This window comes from Apus apus, chromosome 5, assembly GCF_020740795.1.
Source record: "Apus apus isolate bApuApu2 chromosome 5, bApuApu2.pri.cur, whole genome shotgun sequence".
NCBI lineage: Eukaryota > Metazoa > Chordata > Aves > Apodiformes > Apodidae > Apus > Apus apus.
In genome coordinates this window covers 18,931,109-18,944,144 of record NC_067286.1, presented here as the reverse complement: position 1 = coordinate 18,944,144, position 13,036 = coordinate 18,931,109, and the positions used below count along the sequence as shown (strand labels likewise).

The window sequence follows — 13,036 nt, the reverse complement described above, 5'->3', positions numbered from 1 at the left end:
GGCAGGAGGAGGTCACAGAGGTTCTGCTCACTCTTTAGTCACTATAAACACTTAAACATCACATTATCCAGCCCCAAAGGCCACAAGAAATCCCTTTTGATAGGTTTTACTGGAGTCACTGACATTAGCCATCTGCTCCGTCTCTTCCCCAGGGAATTGCCACTTGAGCTAATTGTCTTTGCTGGCAGCCAATGCTTCCACCATAGGTCCCCATCTAAATTAGAAGGGAGGGCAGCAGAGTGCAGCAGCAAGACCTCCCCTTTGCACAGGCCAAGGGGGAAGAGGCCCTTCCCCAGATACCAACCTGTACTGGTGAATATCTTCAAAGGACTTGGTGTTGTTGATGGCAAAGACACAGAGGAATCCTTCCCCCGTTCTCATGTACTGATCTCTCATGGCACTGTACTCCTCTTGCCCTGCAGTATCTAAGATGTCTAACAAGCAGGTCTCGCCGTCAATGACAACTTGCTTTCTGTAAGAATCCTGCAGGCCAGGAAAGAAAGGGAGGAGGACACATTAATGGAGGGCTCAGGTCTGGCCAAGTGAAGGCATGTAGCAACTGCATGCCTGGTCACACTCTGCCTGGGTTTACATCCCATTAAACAGCCAACTCAATCTGTTTCAAAAACAGGATGGAAAGGAAAAAGAAGAAGAAGAAAAAAAAAAAAAAAAAAAAAAAGGAGGATAAACGAAGCAGCTGAGCAGGTTTCCCATTCATCTGGTAGAGTCACAGAGAAGGTATCCCCTGGCTTGCTCCCCCCATTCCCAGCCCTGCCTCTGGCAGACCAGGGGCAGCTTTGTCTCTATCAAACTGCATAGCCCTTGACAACTATTTTCCTAAGCTTTATTTAGTCCCAGATAATCCCTTCTGCTTCTACCTTGCCCACGTGCTGGAAGGGGACACCCAGGAAAGGTGGCTCCAGCTGGCCAGGGCTTCCAGCCACCATCTGCAATCTGCAGGGCTGGAAGTTGTTTAAGATTCCAGACCTGGAAATCCAGCACCTTCAACACATTTCAGATCAGGCCAGGAGGCCTGCAAAATGGGGTTGATAGTAAACCCCTTCATCAAGCACAAGGAGAAAAAAACAAACGAAAAAAGCCAACATGTTGTGAGGAGGGTGTTTCCCACAACTATTCTATGCCAGGAGGGCTCCAGGAGAGCTAAGGAATATCCAGGCAGGTCCTTTGCAGTTAGGGGTTTTCTCTGCACAGCAAAGGCAATTGCAACTTATCACAGATGTGAGAAGGCCTGGAAATCACCCAGAGCATCTCTCAAAAAATTTCACTTTCAAGGCAGGCTCCTCAAAGCACCACTTTTCTCCACTATGCCTCTCCCCCTTGCCTGGTCTCATCAGCAGGGTTACTGCTGGGGCAGACCCTGAACGGAAGAACAGTCTCATTCGTCTCTGCTACCCGTCCCCTGGGTATGGTGCACCATCCTTGACTCTCAGCAAGAGAAGGAAACCAAAACCAAAGGGATGAAAAAGGTGTGAGTCAGCAATATGACCATGACAGCACTTTGCAGCCATAGAGGCTACAGGTGCAGTTTAAAATTAACTCCAACCCCTCCTGCCCTGGAGAGCATCTCAATACACCCCAACCCACTCACATCCCTCTTTGCAGCACAGCTTGCATTCAATTCATTTAAGCGACAGGTAAAGCCTTTGCTCTGTGCACATGTGCTCTTTTTTTCCCCTTTCATCCTGCTCATTTCAGCATTGCTTTGTTGTTTGTTAGCTGGCTGAAAAGCCAGAGTCAGCTCCTGGGCATGATCCAAAGCAGCTTAGTCAGAGGAGGGTGTTTTATTGGTCACATTTGGAGGACTGGCAGGTAACTCCCTGTGCATCCTAAATTTCCCCAATATGAAGAATAATTAAAAGGAGCCACCCTGGAATGTGTGAGAAGATGGCCAGGATAGGGAGGGGTGTGGGGCACAACCAAGGGAGCTGCAAAAGCTTCAGGGCTGGTGGGTAGCTGCAGGCAGAAAAGCACCAGGGGCAAGAGGGATGACAAGCAGCTTGTGGCTGCATGAGGAAGAGCAGAGGGGCTGGGGGGAACAGAAGAGGAGTGCAGGCATCTTCTGGGGCATGGCAAAGCCAGGCAGGGCAAGGAAAGCATGCTGGGAAATGCCATGCTAGGTTTACATTCCCTGCTACCTGTTTACATTGAGAAAATTCTCTGCAGGCATGTGCAGGGGGCTGGAGACAAAAGAATTTGGGTACCAAAACTCAACATATTAGGTCAGAGCTGCCTTCACCCACCCTAAGGTCCAAGAGAGGACCCATCCATGCAGATGTCTCCCCAGGGAGGTTGCTCTCCATCAGCAGCTTTTTTGCCAAAAAAAACCCTGAAATGGGTTTCTAGGAAAAGCATATGATGCTGCTGGTAGCAAGCATGAGAGGGGAGAGGAACTGAGGAAGAAGGCAACCACATCCATAAGCAACCTGCAACAATGGGACTCAGGAGCCCTTAAATCAAATTCCAGTCTTTGCCATGGATTTTCTAGGTGTCCTTGGCCAAATGACCTAATAGCACATGCCTTTATGTCCTCTATCTCCTTCCCAACTGTAGGATTTCTGCTTTTCTACCAAGCCTTGCCTTGCTTGTTTATTTAAGTTGTAAGCTCTTGAGGGTGGGGACTACACATACAACACCAACCAGAATAGATTTCTGATCTCAGCTGGGGCCTTTTAGCCATTACGATAATAATAACTGCTGAAACCACAGCTGCATTTATACACATCTGGTAGAAAATCCTTTAGGACTGCAGACAGAGAGGTTATTGTCCAGCAGGCACGACAGAGCTGTAGTCTTCCTTCTCAGGGTGGACTAACTCCTTGTGTAGAGCAGCACCTGCAGTCCACACCTCCCCCAAAAGAAGGCGTAAGTCATACAGGGGGTAATTACCATCTTGTAAGCAACAGTGAAAGCACTTGGAAAATGAAGTTTTTTAGAAAGTAAAAAAAAATAAAAATACAGTGTCATGGATATTGAAGACCAGACCCTGCCTCTGCACAGTCTGGAGGAGCAGAAGGTTCCTGCCTGCTTCTTCAGGCAAGGTGCTCAGCTAGACAGGCCAGTGCTGCCATCCATGCTGACTATGAGACCCAGACATCAACCTTTAGCTCCTCACGATGCAGTAGAGGCAGCACTCTGGGAACCACAACATCTTGCTCAAACTGCGGGACATACATAATAGCTCTGATAAAATCCATTTCATCAGTAAATCTCCAAACATCCTGCATGAAAAGTCAATATATTTACTCTAATTTCACAGGATGTCAAATGGAAGCGCAGGTGCAAAATGGCTCATCCATCCCAAACTTTTAACCCATCCCTACACTGTCATCTCATCAGAAAGGAGGACTTTTTTTGCTCTCTCTCAGCCTCTGCCCACCTATGCCTGCTTCTGCTGCCTCCCTCACCATCTCTCTTCATCAGACACTGCTGTCCTTCTGTAGAAGGCACAAGTTGGTCACACACGTGTAGTGACTCAGAATAGCTCTGTGAAGCAAAGGAACATCCCTGCTCAAATTCAGACTTGAAAGCAATCTCCAAGACAAATGCTGTGGGTCAGAGGTAAGGTAGAGAACAGCAAGAAGAAAACATGCAGACAGACCTCATGCCCAGAACTGCTTACCTCTATTGTGGGGTCATACTCATCAACAAAATGATTCTGAATGAGCTGTATTGTCAAAGCACTCTTCCCAACACCACCAGCTCCCACCACCACCAGCTTATATTCAGTCATCTTCCAGCTGACCAAAGCTCAGGACTTCCAGGAGCACCACTACCTGCAGGGAGAAACATGGCCACAGTGTTAGGAAAGGGGATCCCTCCCCATTACTGTCTGCTCTGCAGTAGCACCAAGTGGTCAGCCCCCCTTTCTGCTGGTAAAGGAAGAAAGCTGCAAAATACTGCCTCACTCCTCAGATGTTGGGCATTCCCTATGTCTCCTGCATGTCCCAGGAACACCCAAATGCTGTGAGATAGACACACCAAGGTCTGGGATCCAGCACATTGTAACAAAGAGATACCTAGTTCTGCAAGACAGATGTGAAAGGACACAGTCCTTAAGGTTTTACGTGTCTTTTAAAAAAGTTGCTTGACTTTTTAGGGATTGAGGATGGGACAAGGTAAACCCACTTCACTGCTATTCTCAATGACAAAGAGCCATTCCTCATTCTTTGGGTGAAAACAAGAAGCCCCCATCAGGGATGCAAATCAACCATGAAATTGCCATCACAGATTATTCTGGTTCAGAATATTCCACTGTGGTCTCTCATCTCAAGACTGCACACACACCACCCTGGTGAGACTGGCTTGGAATTGGGGAGGGAGATGGTGAGATGGCCCATGTGCCCCAAGGATCAAGGGCTTTCTTACCTTCTTCTCGTCTAGCACACTGACTACCCTGGGAATCTGTGCAGATAAAATTCTACTTATTTCAGTCTGTCAACCCATACTGTGCTCCAGGATACAAGATATATATAGCCTCATCTAAAACCATGAAACTTCATCTAAATATACATCATGGAACTGCAGTTTAACCTAACTCTCTCTGCTCGTAATGAAGATTACTTTAAAATAGGCAAAATAATCCATTAGACTGAAACCAAAACTGTGTTTATCCTGTAATCCTTCAGCCTGATCATCAGGATGCAAACTTTACACATTCCCCAAGCAAATCTCAAAAGGTAAGGGTGTTAGTGATAAGAAAATAGAGGTACAGACTGTATAAATCAAAAGTAAAGCCTAAAATAGCCTATTTAAGAGGCCTGGTTTTCCGTAAGTGCTCAGCACTGTCTCCATTTGCCTCATCTCAAGCTGGCCATCCAAAAATCATTAGATTTGAAAGGCTTGGCCAGTGAGGTTTAAATGTCAATGCCCACAGGACTGGGGAAGAAGTCTCCCCAAATATGCTGTTAGCTCCATGTCTTCACCCTTAAGTCAGCATTAAGCCTCAAACCACAGGGCAGGTTTGAGATAGTGGCACATCCACACCCTATGCCCATCCTCCATCTAATGATGCTAGCACTGTGCTGGCCATCTCAAAAGGGATGAAGATTGTGAAAGGGGCTTTCCTGCTTCCACAAGATGAAGCTAGCATGCTTCACAGGGGAGCAAGAGATGCTATCATGAAAGGTGCTAATTTGGAATGATGATTACAGTCAGACCCATGCTTCTGCAGCACTGTGTGCTTGCCATAGCCCTTCATGCCTGCAATCCCCAACAGACTGTGACCTTAAACAACTCAGGACTATTCAATCACCCACTTGAGCTGGGCACAGTCAGACACAACCACCTTTTGACAAAAACCTCTTCTGAGCTGCTGTCTCAGTAGCAGAAAGGCAAACAAAGCTCCTTCTCAGCATCCAGAATACTGATGAAGGGCAAGGGAGGTGGTGCAAAAGAGCAACCAGAGCACAAACATGATGCTATGCAAGACCTCTAGTTGCTGTGCCATTCTTCACTGCTGGAGAAGCTAAAGGTCATTAAATACAATGGAAAACTTGTGATGGCGGGTAAAATGAGGTGCAAATAATGCAATATCCTAGGTTCATACCCCAAAGTGCCACTCCTTCCAAGAAAAGTCTGATGTTCCTCTCTTCTGATGGTCAAGGAAGACACTCAGGTTGAAAGCAAGGCTACAGTATACAATCTAAGTGATCACACTAATTGACAGTGTGCAGCTTGCTGTGCTCCATGAATGCACATCCTCACATATATGAACTTACATACAGTAGGTCTTGGGGAAAGGTGAGATTCCCACCCAAGACTTCTTATCTCCCTCAGATGGAAAGAGATGATTGCCATGAGGGACAGTGACAGGTTGAAATGGGGACTCAGGAGCAAGCGCTGATTGACCATCTCCACCAACACTGCTGGCCAAGAGGGTATCACTCCTGCAGGAGAACAGCTTCACAGGTGAATACAGAGGAATCGAAACTCTGCGACCAACTCCCATCTTTCATACAGAGCAGGGAGCTCTGCAACCCCTAGCAAAACTCATGGCAGCTGCAAAGAAAGGCCTGCAGCAGCTATGATGGCTCTTGTTCTTTATCTGGTGCCAGTGATCTAGCAGCTGCCACGATGATGCTCAAGGGGAACTGCCTAGGTCTATGGGACTTGCTAAGGCAGTGAGAAATGTCTAGACTCAATCTGGGGAAGAGAAGACATGAGTCCTTGAGGAGAGGGTCCTCCTTGGAGACCACCCCAGTGGAAGGCATTGCTTGGACTATCCCTTCAGAAGATGCACAGCCACACAAGCCTCCTGGTCCACACTGCTGCAGGAGATGGGGGCTGAGGTGGTTACCTGCAGCAGCTTCAGGATCTTTCCTTGCTCTGGACCCAGCTGAGCTGCTGAGTTCTGCTGCACAGCAGAGGGGCAACCACACACCAGCCAGCCCTGCACATCACCACCCCAGCCCAGAGCATTGAGCTCTGGCTCCTCTAGACAAACACAGACTCATATGTCCCTGCTCCACACCCACTCAAAAGGCAGGAGAAATGAGAAGGTAAAAAATTATTGCTCCCCATCACTAACAGCCAACACATGGACAATTTACATACAAGTACTCTGCAACATTGGTGTTTGGTCACTCACACCACACCTAGGAAGTGCTGGTGTCTCAGCTAACTCTTGACTGCTCTACATGCCATCCTCATCCTGGCAATTGCAGGAGAAATTCTAAAGCTTACAGAGTATGGCAAGTTCAGCCCAGCTGACTGTTTCACACCATTAATGCAAAACATGTCCTAATGTACAGTGAGAGTGTGGGGAATGCTGGAGAGCTCTGGGCCTGACATCTGCCCGAAATAATGTATGCTAAAATCAATGCTCAGACAAGTTTGCTTCCTTTCCCAAAGGATCCACAATCCTTCACAGGGATCTCTCTTCACAAGGAGTATGCAGACCAAACCACTCATCAGAGCACATGCAAATGCGACAGAAGAAAGATTGGCCCAGGTCTGCAGGGATTTACAAATGGTTGAGCTGTGTTACAAAGTCAGGCAGCTGGTCTTACCCTTAAATTGACCTTACCGACACCATCTCACAGGTCCCCATTATGCTATTTGCTCCTGAATACAGGAAGAGCAAGGCTGTTCATCAATGCATGCACAGGTTTTAACACTGGGCTGGGTGCTCCTCAATGCCACATGACCATCACCACCACTGCATGCGCTGGTTCAAGGAACAGCCTCCAAAGAATAGTGTCCTGAAGACACTATTTCCAGCTCTCCTAAAATACAAAGGTAGGGAAAAGAGTGTGAAGTTCTTGCCATAGAGGTAGTAACAGACACCTCAAATTTTCATGCTCAGTCTGGGGACACACCAGAGGTTTACAGCCTGTTGGTTGTTGTGAAGCCTTCTCCTAATGAGAGGATTTCCGGAGGAGGATAAACAAGAGTTTCTATTTTTCAGCAGCTAACACAGAGCACAGACAGAACTGACTACTACATAAGAAGGAAACATGAAAGTACAGCCCAGTCCCACACTGAGGAGGAACAGTACTTCTTCCATCCTCTGCAAGCTCGTCAAGATCTGAAAGCCTGATCGTGGTCGCTGTTTGGTGTTTTATCTGCTTGTCCAAGTTTATCACCTCTACCACACTTAACTGTTGCAGCCCCTAAAAGCCATGCAGAGCTGTTGAACAAACAGCTGAGTGAGACAGCATGGAGAAGAGCTGCTCAGGAGTACCGTCCAAGAAGAGGAAGGCTGGGATCCATGTGCCAAGCCAACAGCCCCCACACGGAGCCAGAGCTGCCACTGCTGCATTTCCTGACCTCATGGATTTTCTCCTGTAGTGAAAGAGCTCCTGGCTCCTGTTCAAAGCTCTCTAGGAAAGCCTCACTGAGTACCTCCGCCTGGCAGCAGCAGCTGCTTCCAGCCTGGTAGCCAGAGCAACACAGCTCCACCAAACAAGCTTAGTGCAGGAAACCAGGAGAGCAAACACCCAGCCCAGGTGAGCACCAGCACCCTACCTTTGTCTTGCAGTACATCCTATCACCCCACCACAGTTTCAAGAAAAGCTCAGGTGCCAAGTAAAGAGGATTTGCAGTGGGTTTTCAATGCATTCACCATGAAGCAGGCCCTGACACCCTTCCAACAGGATCACTGAAGGAGCTTTCTGTGTCTTCCCTTTCCTCCCATCACATTGTTTCTCCCCCAGGATGGGCACCAAGCCAACTAAACCAGAAACAGTTTTTTGCACAGCTTTACTACACTGAAGCCAGCCACAATATAGGTTTTACAACTGTTCATTATTCAACATTTACCCTCTACCTCTCCATTGGGAGTATCTGCATTTAAAGGCATCAGATTTCATTATCACCTCTGCAAATCTCTTTGGACACTTCTCAGATTGGGCATCCTGTCCTCCAAAAACCCCCTGCTCACAGGCATTGAGGAGCCTCAGACCATAAACACTGCAGTTTTTGATTTAATTTTCCTTTAGCAGAGATGCCCTGCAGGCAGAAATGGACTGCAGTCCTCTAGAACAACACTCACCTCAGCCTTTATCCAGCAGTCCACCATGCCTGCAATCCAGTAACGCTTATCAGTGATTTTTGAAAACTGACTAGGCAAATCTTGCTGGCTCACCCCATTGACTGTCCAGGCTCCTCCAGTTGCTCATGCACAAAACTGTCACCAATGCCACAAAATACAGCCTCTGAAGGGACTGAAGGAACCTCTCCAGTAGTGGGGTATGCCACCATTTGTTTTCAATCAAGGGTCAAAATGCTGATATTCTCTATGGCCTGCCCAGCCTGAAAGAAATTAGGCAAACAAGGCCGGCAAGCTGATGCTCTGTTATGAACCACAGCCTCTCTGATGCTTAGTTTTCATGTACTTGCTGCTTTTTAAATTAAAAACATAGGCTGCACATCTCACCCACCATTCTTGTTGGCTTGCTGGCTGCATATCTGCAAACTCAGACAATGCAGCCCTCAGATGAAAAAAGAGTGAGGGATGCTAAAGAGGGAATCAAAGTTGCAAATGTTGCCCTGCTTTGGAGAAACACTTTGGAAATAGTGTCTTCTATTAGGGGTAAAATAGGCCAGAGAGGAACAGAATGGATCCTTCCATTTTCTGCAAGCCCTGTAAGATCTGAAGGAAGCAGCAGCCTGTCCCAAGAGACTGGGCAAAAAAATTTTGCTCCAGAGGAAAACCATTATAAAGGGGTAAGGAATGACGTCACATAAGAGCCTCAAAACACAGGCACACATTCAAGGAAAAACCTGGTAGGAAGAACAGCAGAAAGCTGCAGGGAGGTTCAAGGCACAGGCGAGTCTGGAAGAGGGGGACTGGCTCTCCACAGCAGCCATAAACATGTCCCAGTGGCAAGATGAAAGACATGGCTTTCCACGAGGTCTTGAACAGGCACGGATGTGTCCTTGCACCAGCTGCAGACCTTGCACAGTTTCCAGTTGAAGCACCTCTGGAAATACAACCCCTCTGCCAGAAACTACACAACCACAAAGGGTGAAGTCCCTGCTCACCTTCTTCTCCAGAAGAGATGGAAGGACAACAGAAAACAAGATTAGTACCATCCTTACCAAAGCTGCTTCCTGTTTTCTGTTCCCTGGTTCCTGCTTCAGCCATCTGATGGTCCAGTAATAGACAAAGCTGTGCAATAACCAGCAGTAAGCTGGTCCAGCTATGCCATTCTTGTTTTCCCTCTCGAATAATAAATATTCTTAATAAAGTTCTTTGTTGTCAGCTTACTCTAAAGAAAAACAAGTAGTAGGCAGCTACGCCTGAACCACCCAAAACAGCAAACTTACAAAAGTCAGTAACACAATAAACCCAAAGAACAAACCAGCTACCCAAGAGGTTTACCTCTGCATGAAGGAATTGTCCTCCTAGCCAATAGAGGCCACCAAATATACTATAGTCTAACAAATGACTAGCAGGTCCCTTAACTCAGGAGCTTATAAAGCAGGACTGCTCATCCATGTCTACAGCATCATGAACATGGCATAGGGAGTAACAGACCATTAGGAAAGTCTGGCAGGTGCTGGGATATGCTTGCAAATCATGGTGGGATCCTCACGTCCCACCATTACCACCCTACCCTTCTCCCTGAAAGCAAGGAGCCTGTCCCACCATAGCATCTGCAAAAGAATCAGTCATCCAAGTTAGCTTCCACAGAGGGAAAGCATGCCGCTCTAGAGGTTACTTACTACTAGTTTATGCAAAGGTCTGAAGGAAACAGGCAAATGATATGCCCTACCCAACTGCTGAACACAGACCCTTCAAAGAAATCACAAGCAGAAGGCAGAGACCACCTGTGCTAGCACCCAAGTTACTAGCTGAAAACACCAGTTGTCTGCCTCTAGAAGGGCCAGGGCTTTGAAGAAATCAAAGACAGCTTTTAAATTACACCTGTGATTTATGATCAAACACTTAAGTACTGTTTGAAACTCTAGATGAGCAAGAGTAGTAGCCAGCAAGAGTGGTAGCCTGCATAAGGAAAGAGAAGACTGGAGTTTTATCTGAAAGCCTGGTAAAGGTGGATGCATAAAGGCATGAACACACCACAAAGCAGGCTAGGACAAGAAGGACAATTACATGAAAACTGAGCTGTCATGGTTTGGCTCAGGATTGGCAATTAGACAAGTGACAACAATGCTCTCAATCCCCTCCCCTTCCTGCCCAGGTAGGGAAGGAGAGAGATAACAAAGGAGAGAGACTTTCCAGATTGAAAACTAAACAAGACAGCTTTAGTTAAATACTAACAATAAAATAAAATGTGTACAAACACATACAAGTATGTGCAGGAATGTGCAAAACTCGTATTGCCTCCCCCACCCCCAGCAACTCCCATAGCATCTCCTGAGCTGGGAGCAGTTCTGAAATGTCCTGGAGCTGCTGGAGAGAGCGGCAGAGCAGACAGGAGCTGAGGGGAGAGTTGTGAGGGTCAGGAGTGCATGGGTCTGGGGATCAATGGTGATGGATGGACAGAGTCCTCCCCAGATGCCAACCATAAAGAGAAGGGAAGAAAAAGAAGGAAGAGATACCCCTGTAAGGGTTACATTGACTAGTGCTGAAGTGGAACACTCACTCTTGAAAAAGCTATAACGTACTTGAGAGAATTAGCTGTGTGAGAGGTGATCTATGATAACACAATCACAGAATAGTCATGGTTGGAAAAGACCTCTGAGATCACTGAGTCCAACAAAACGGACAAACAACAAACCAAACAAAACACATCAAGAAAACCCACACACACAACCTAAAAATCTTGGCCACTAGAGTGGGCCCTGAAGGGCCGCATCTACAAGTTTCTTGAATACATCCAAGGATGGTGACTCAACCGCCACCCTGGGCAGACTGTTCCAGTGCCTGACCACTCTTTCAGTAAATAAACTCTTCTAATATCCAATCTAAACCTCTGCTGCTGCAACTTCAGGCCATTTCATCTGTCATTCACTTGGGAGAAAAGGCCAACACCCATCTCCCCACAACCTCCTTTCAGATGGTTGCAGAGGGCAATGAGGTCTCCCCTCAGCCTTCTCTTCTCCAAACTAAACACCCCTAGTTCCCTCAGTCACTCCTCTTATGACTTGTTCTCTAGACCCTTCACCAGCTTAGTAGCTCTTCTCTGGACACACTCCAGCCCCTCAATGCCCTTCCTGTAGCGAGGGGCCCAGAACGGCACACAGTACTCAAGGTGCGGCCTCACCAGTGCCAAGTACAGGGGCATGATCACTTTCCTGCTCCTGCTGGACACACTATTCCTGATGAAGGCCAGGATGCTCTTGGCCTTCTTGGCCACACTGCTGGCTCTTGTTGAGCCAGCTGTCCACAAGCATTCCCAGGTCCTTTTCTGCTGGGTAGCTCTCCAGCCACTCTTCCACAAGCCTGTAGCATTGCCTGGGGTTGTTGTGACTGAAACACAGGTCCCAGCACTTGGCCTTATTGAACCTCATACAATTGGCCTTGGCCCATTGATCCAGCCTGTCCAGGTCCCTCTGCAGAGCCTTCCTACCCTCTAGCAGATCAATACTCCCGCTCAGTTTGGAGTCATCTGCAAACTTACTGAGGGTGCACTCAATCCCCTCATCCAGATCACTGATAAAGATGTTGAACAAGACTGGCCTGAAAACCAAGCCCTGAGGAACACCACTGGTGTCCCTCACACCTCAGCCACAACTCTCTGGGCCTGGCCATTCAGCCAGTTTTTTTTACCCATTGAGGATTACACTTGTCTATGCCACGATTCACCATCTTTTCCAGGAGAATGATGTGGGGGTCTATGTCAAAGGCCTTACCAAAGTCCAGGTAGACAACAACCACAGCCTTCCCCTCATCCAAAAGGTGGGTCACATGGTCATAGAAAGAGATCAGGTTGGTCAAGCAAGACCTCCCTTTCATAAACCCATGCTGGCTGGGCCTGATCCCCTGTCTGCCCTGCACTTGCCATGAGAGCTCACTCCAGATGAGCCTCTCCATGATTTTCCTGGTACCAAACTCAGGCTGACAGGCCTGTAGTTCCCCAGATCATCCTTCTGGCCCTTCTTGTATATAGGCATCACACTGACCACCCTCCAGTCATCCAGGACCTTCCCTGTTGACCAGGATTGTTGATAAATGATGGAGAGAGGCTTAGCAAGCTCCCCCACCAGCTACCTCAGTACCATAGGATTACAAATCCTGATGACGTCCTGTGCAACACGCCCATGCTCTGGTGGTTTGCGTAGGCTGTACTAAGAGCACATGCCCATATTTTCTCCTTCATGAGATGTTTTGATGACTACAAAAGACCAACTGTGCGTGAATTGGTTTGAAAACACAACAGTATGGAGACGTGTTCTCTGATTCCCGTCAGTTCCACACCTCAGCCATTGAAAAAATGACTGACAGAAGGAGTAAGATGCCAAACAGATGGGAAGGTAAACTCCAGTATCTCCCTAGAGACCACTGGGCTCGTGTTGCAGCCATTAAGAGGAGATGTCCTGCTACACGACAACAGTGAGAGGAGACGGGACTCACTTCGATGCCACCTCTGGTCTCTCTTGTGCAATTATT

The 13,036-nt window shown here is 47.5% G+C and overlaps 1 protein-coding gene across 2 annotated transcripts in view; it reads right to left on the bottom strand.

Moving 5' to 3' along the window:
• Nucleotides 1-13,036, bottom strand: part of HRAS (HRas proto-oncogene, GTPase) — a 41,658-nt gene that overhangs the window by 6,215 nt on the left and 22,407 nt on the right. The window contains exons 1-3 of one of the 2 annotated variants that reach the window (XM_051621719.1): nt 7,046-7,155; nt 3,641-3,794; nt 305-483 (exon numbers count right to left, since the gene is read on the bottom strand). In XM_051621719.1, coding sequence (XP_051477679.1) covers nt 305-483; nt 3,641-3,751 — 290 coding nt within the window. In that variant the 5' untranslated portion in view covers nt 3,752-3,794; nt 7,046-7,155. Of the gene's footprint in view, nt 1-304; nt 484-3,640; nt 3,795-7,045; nt 7,156-13,036 lie in introns of those variants that run through there. The other variant, XM_051621718.1, reaches the window with a different exon arrangement.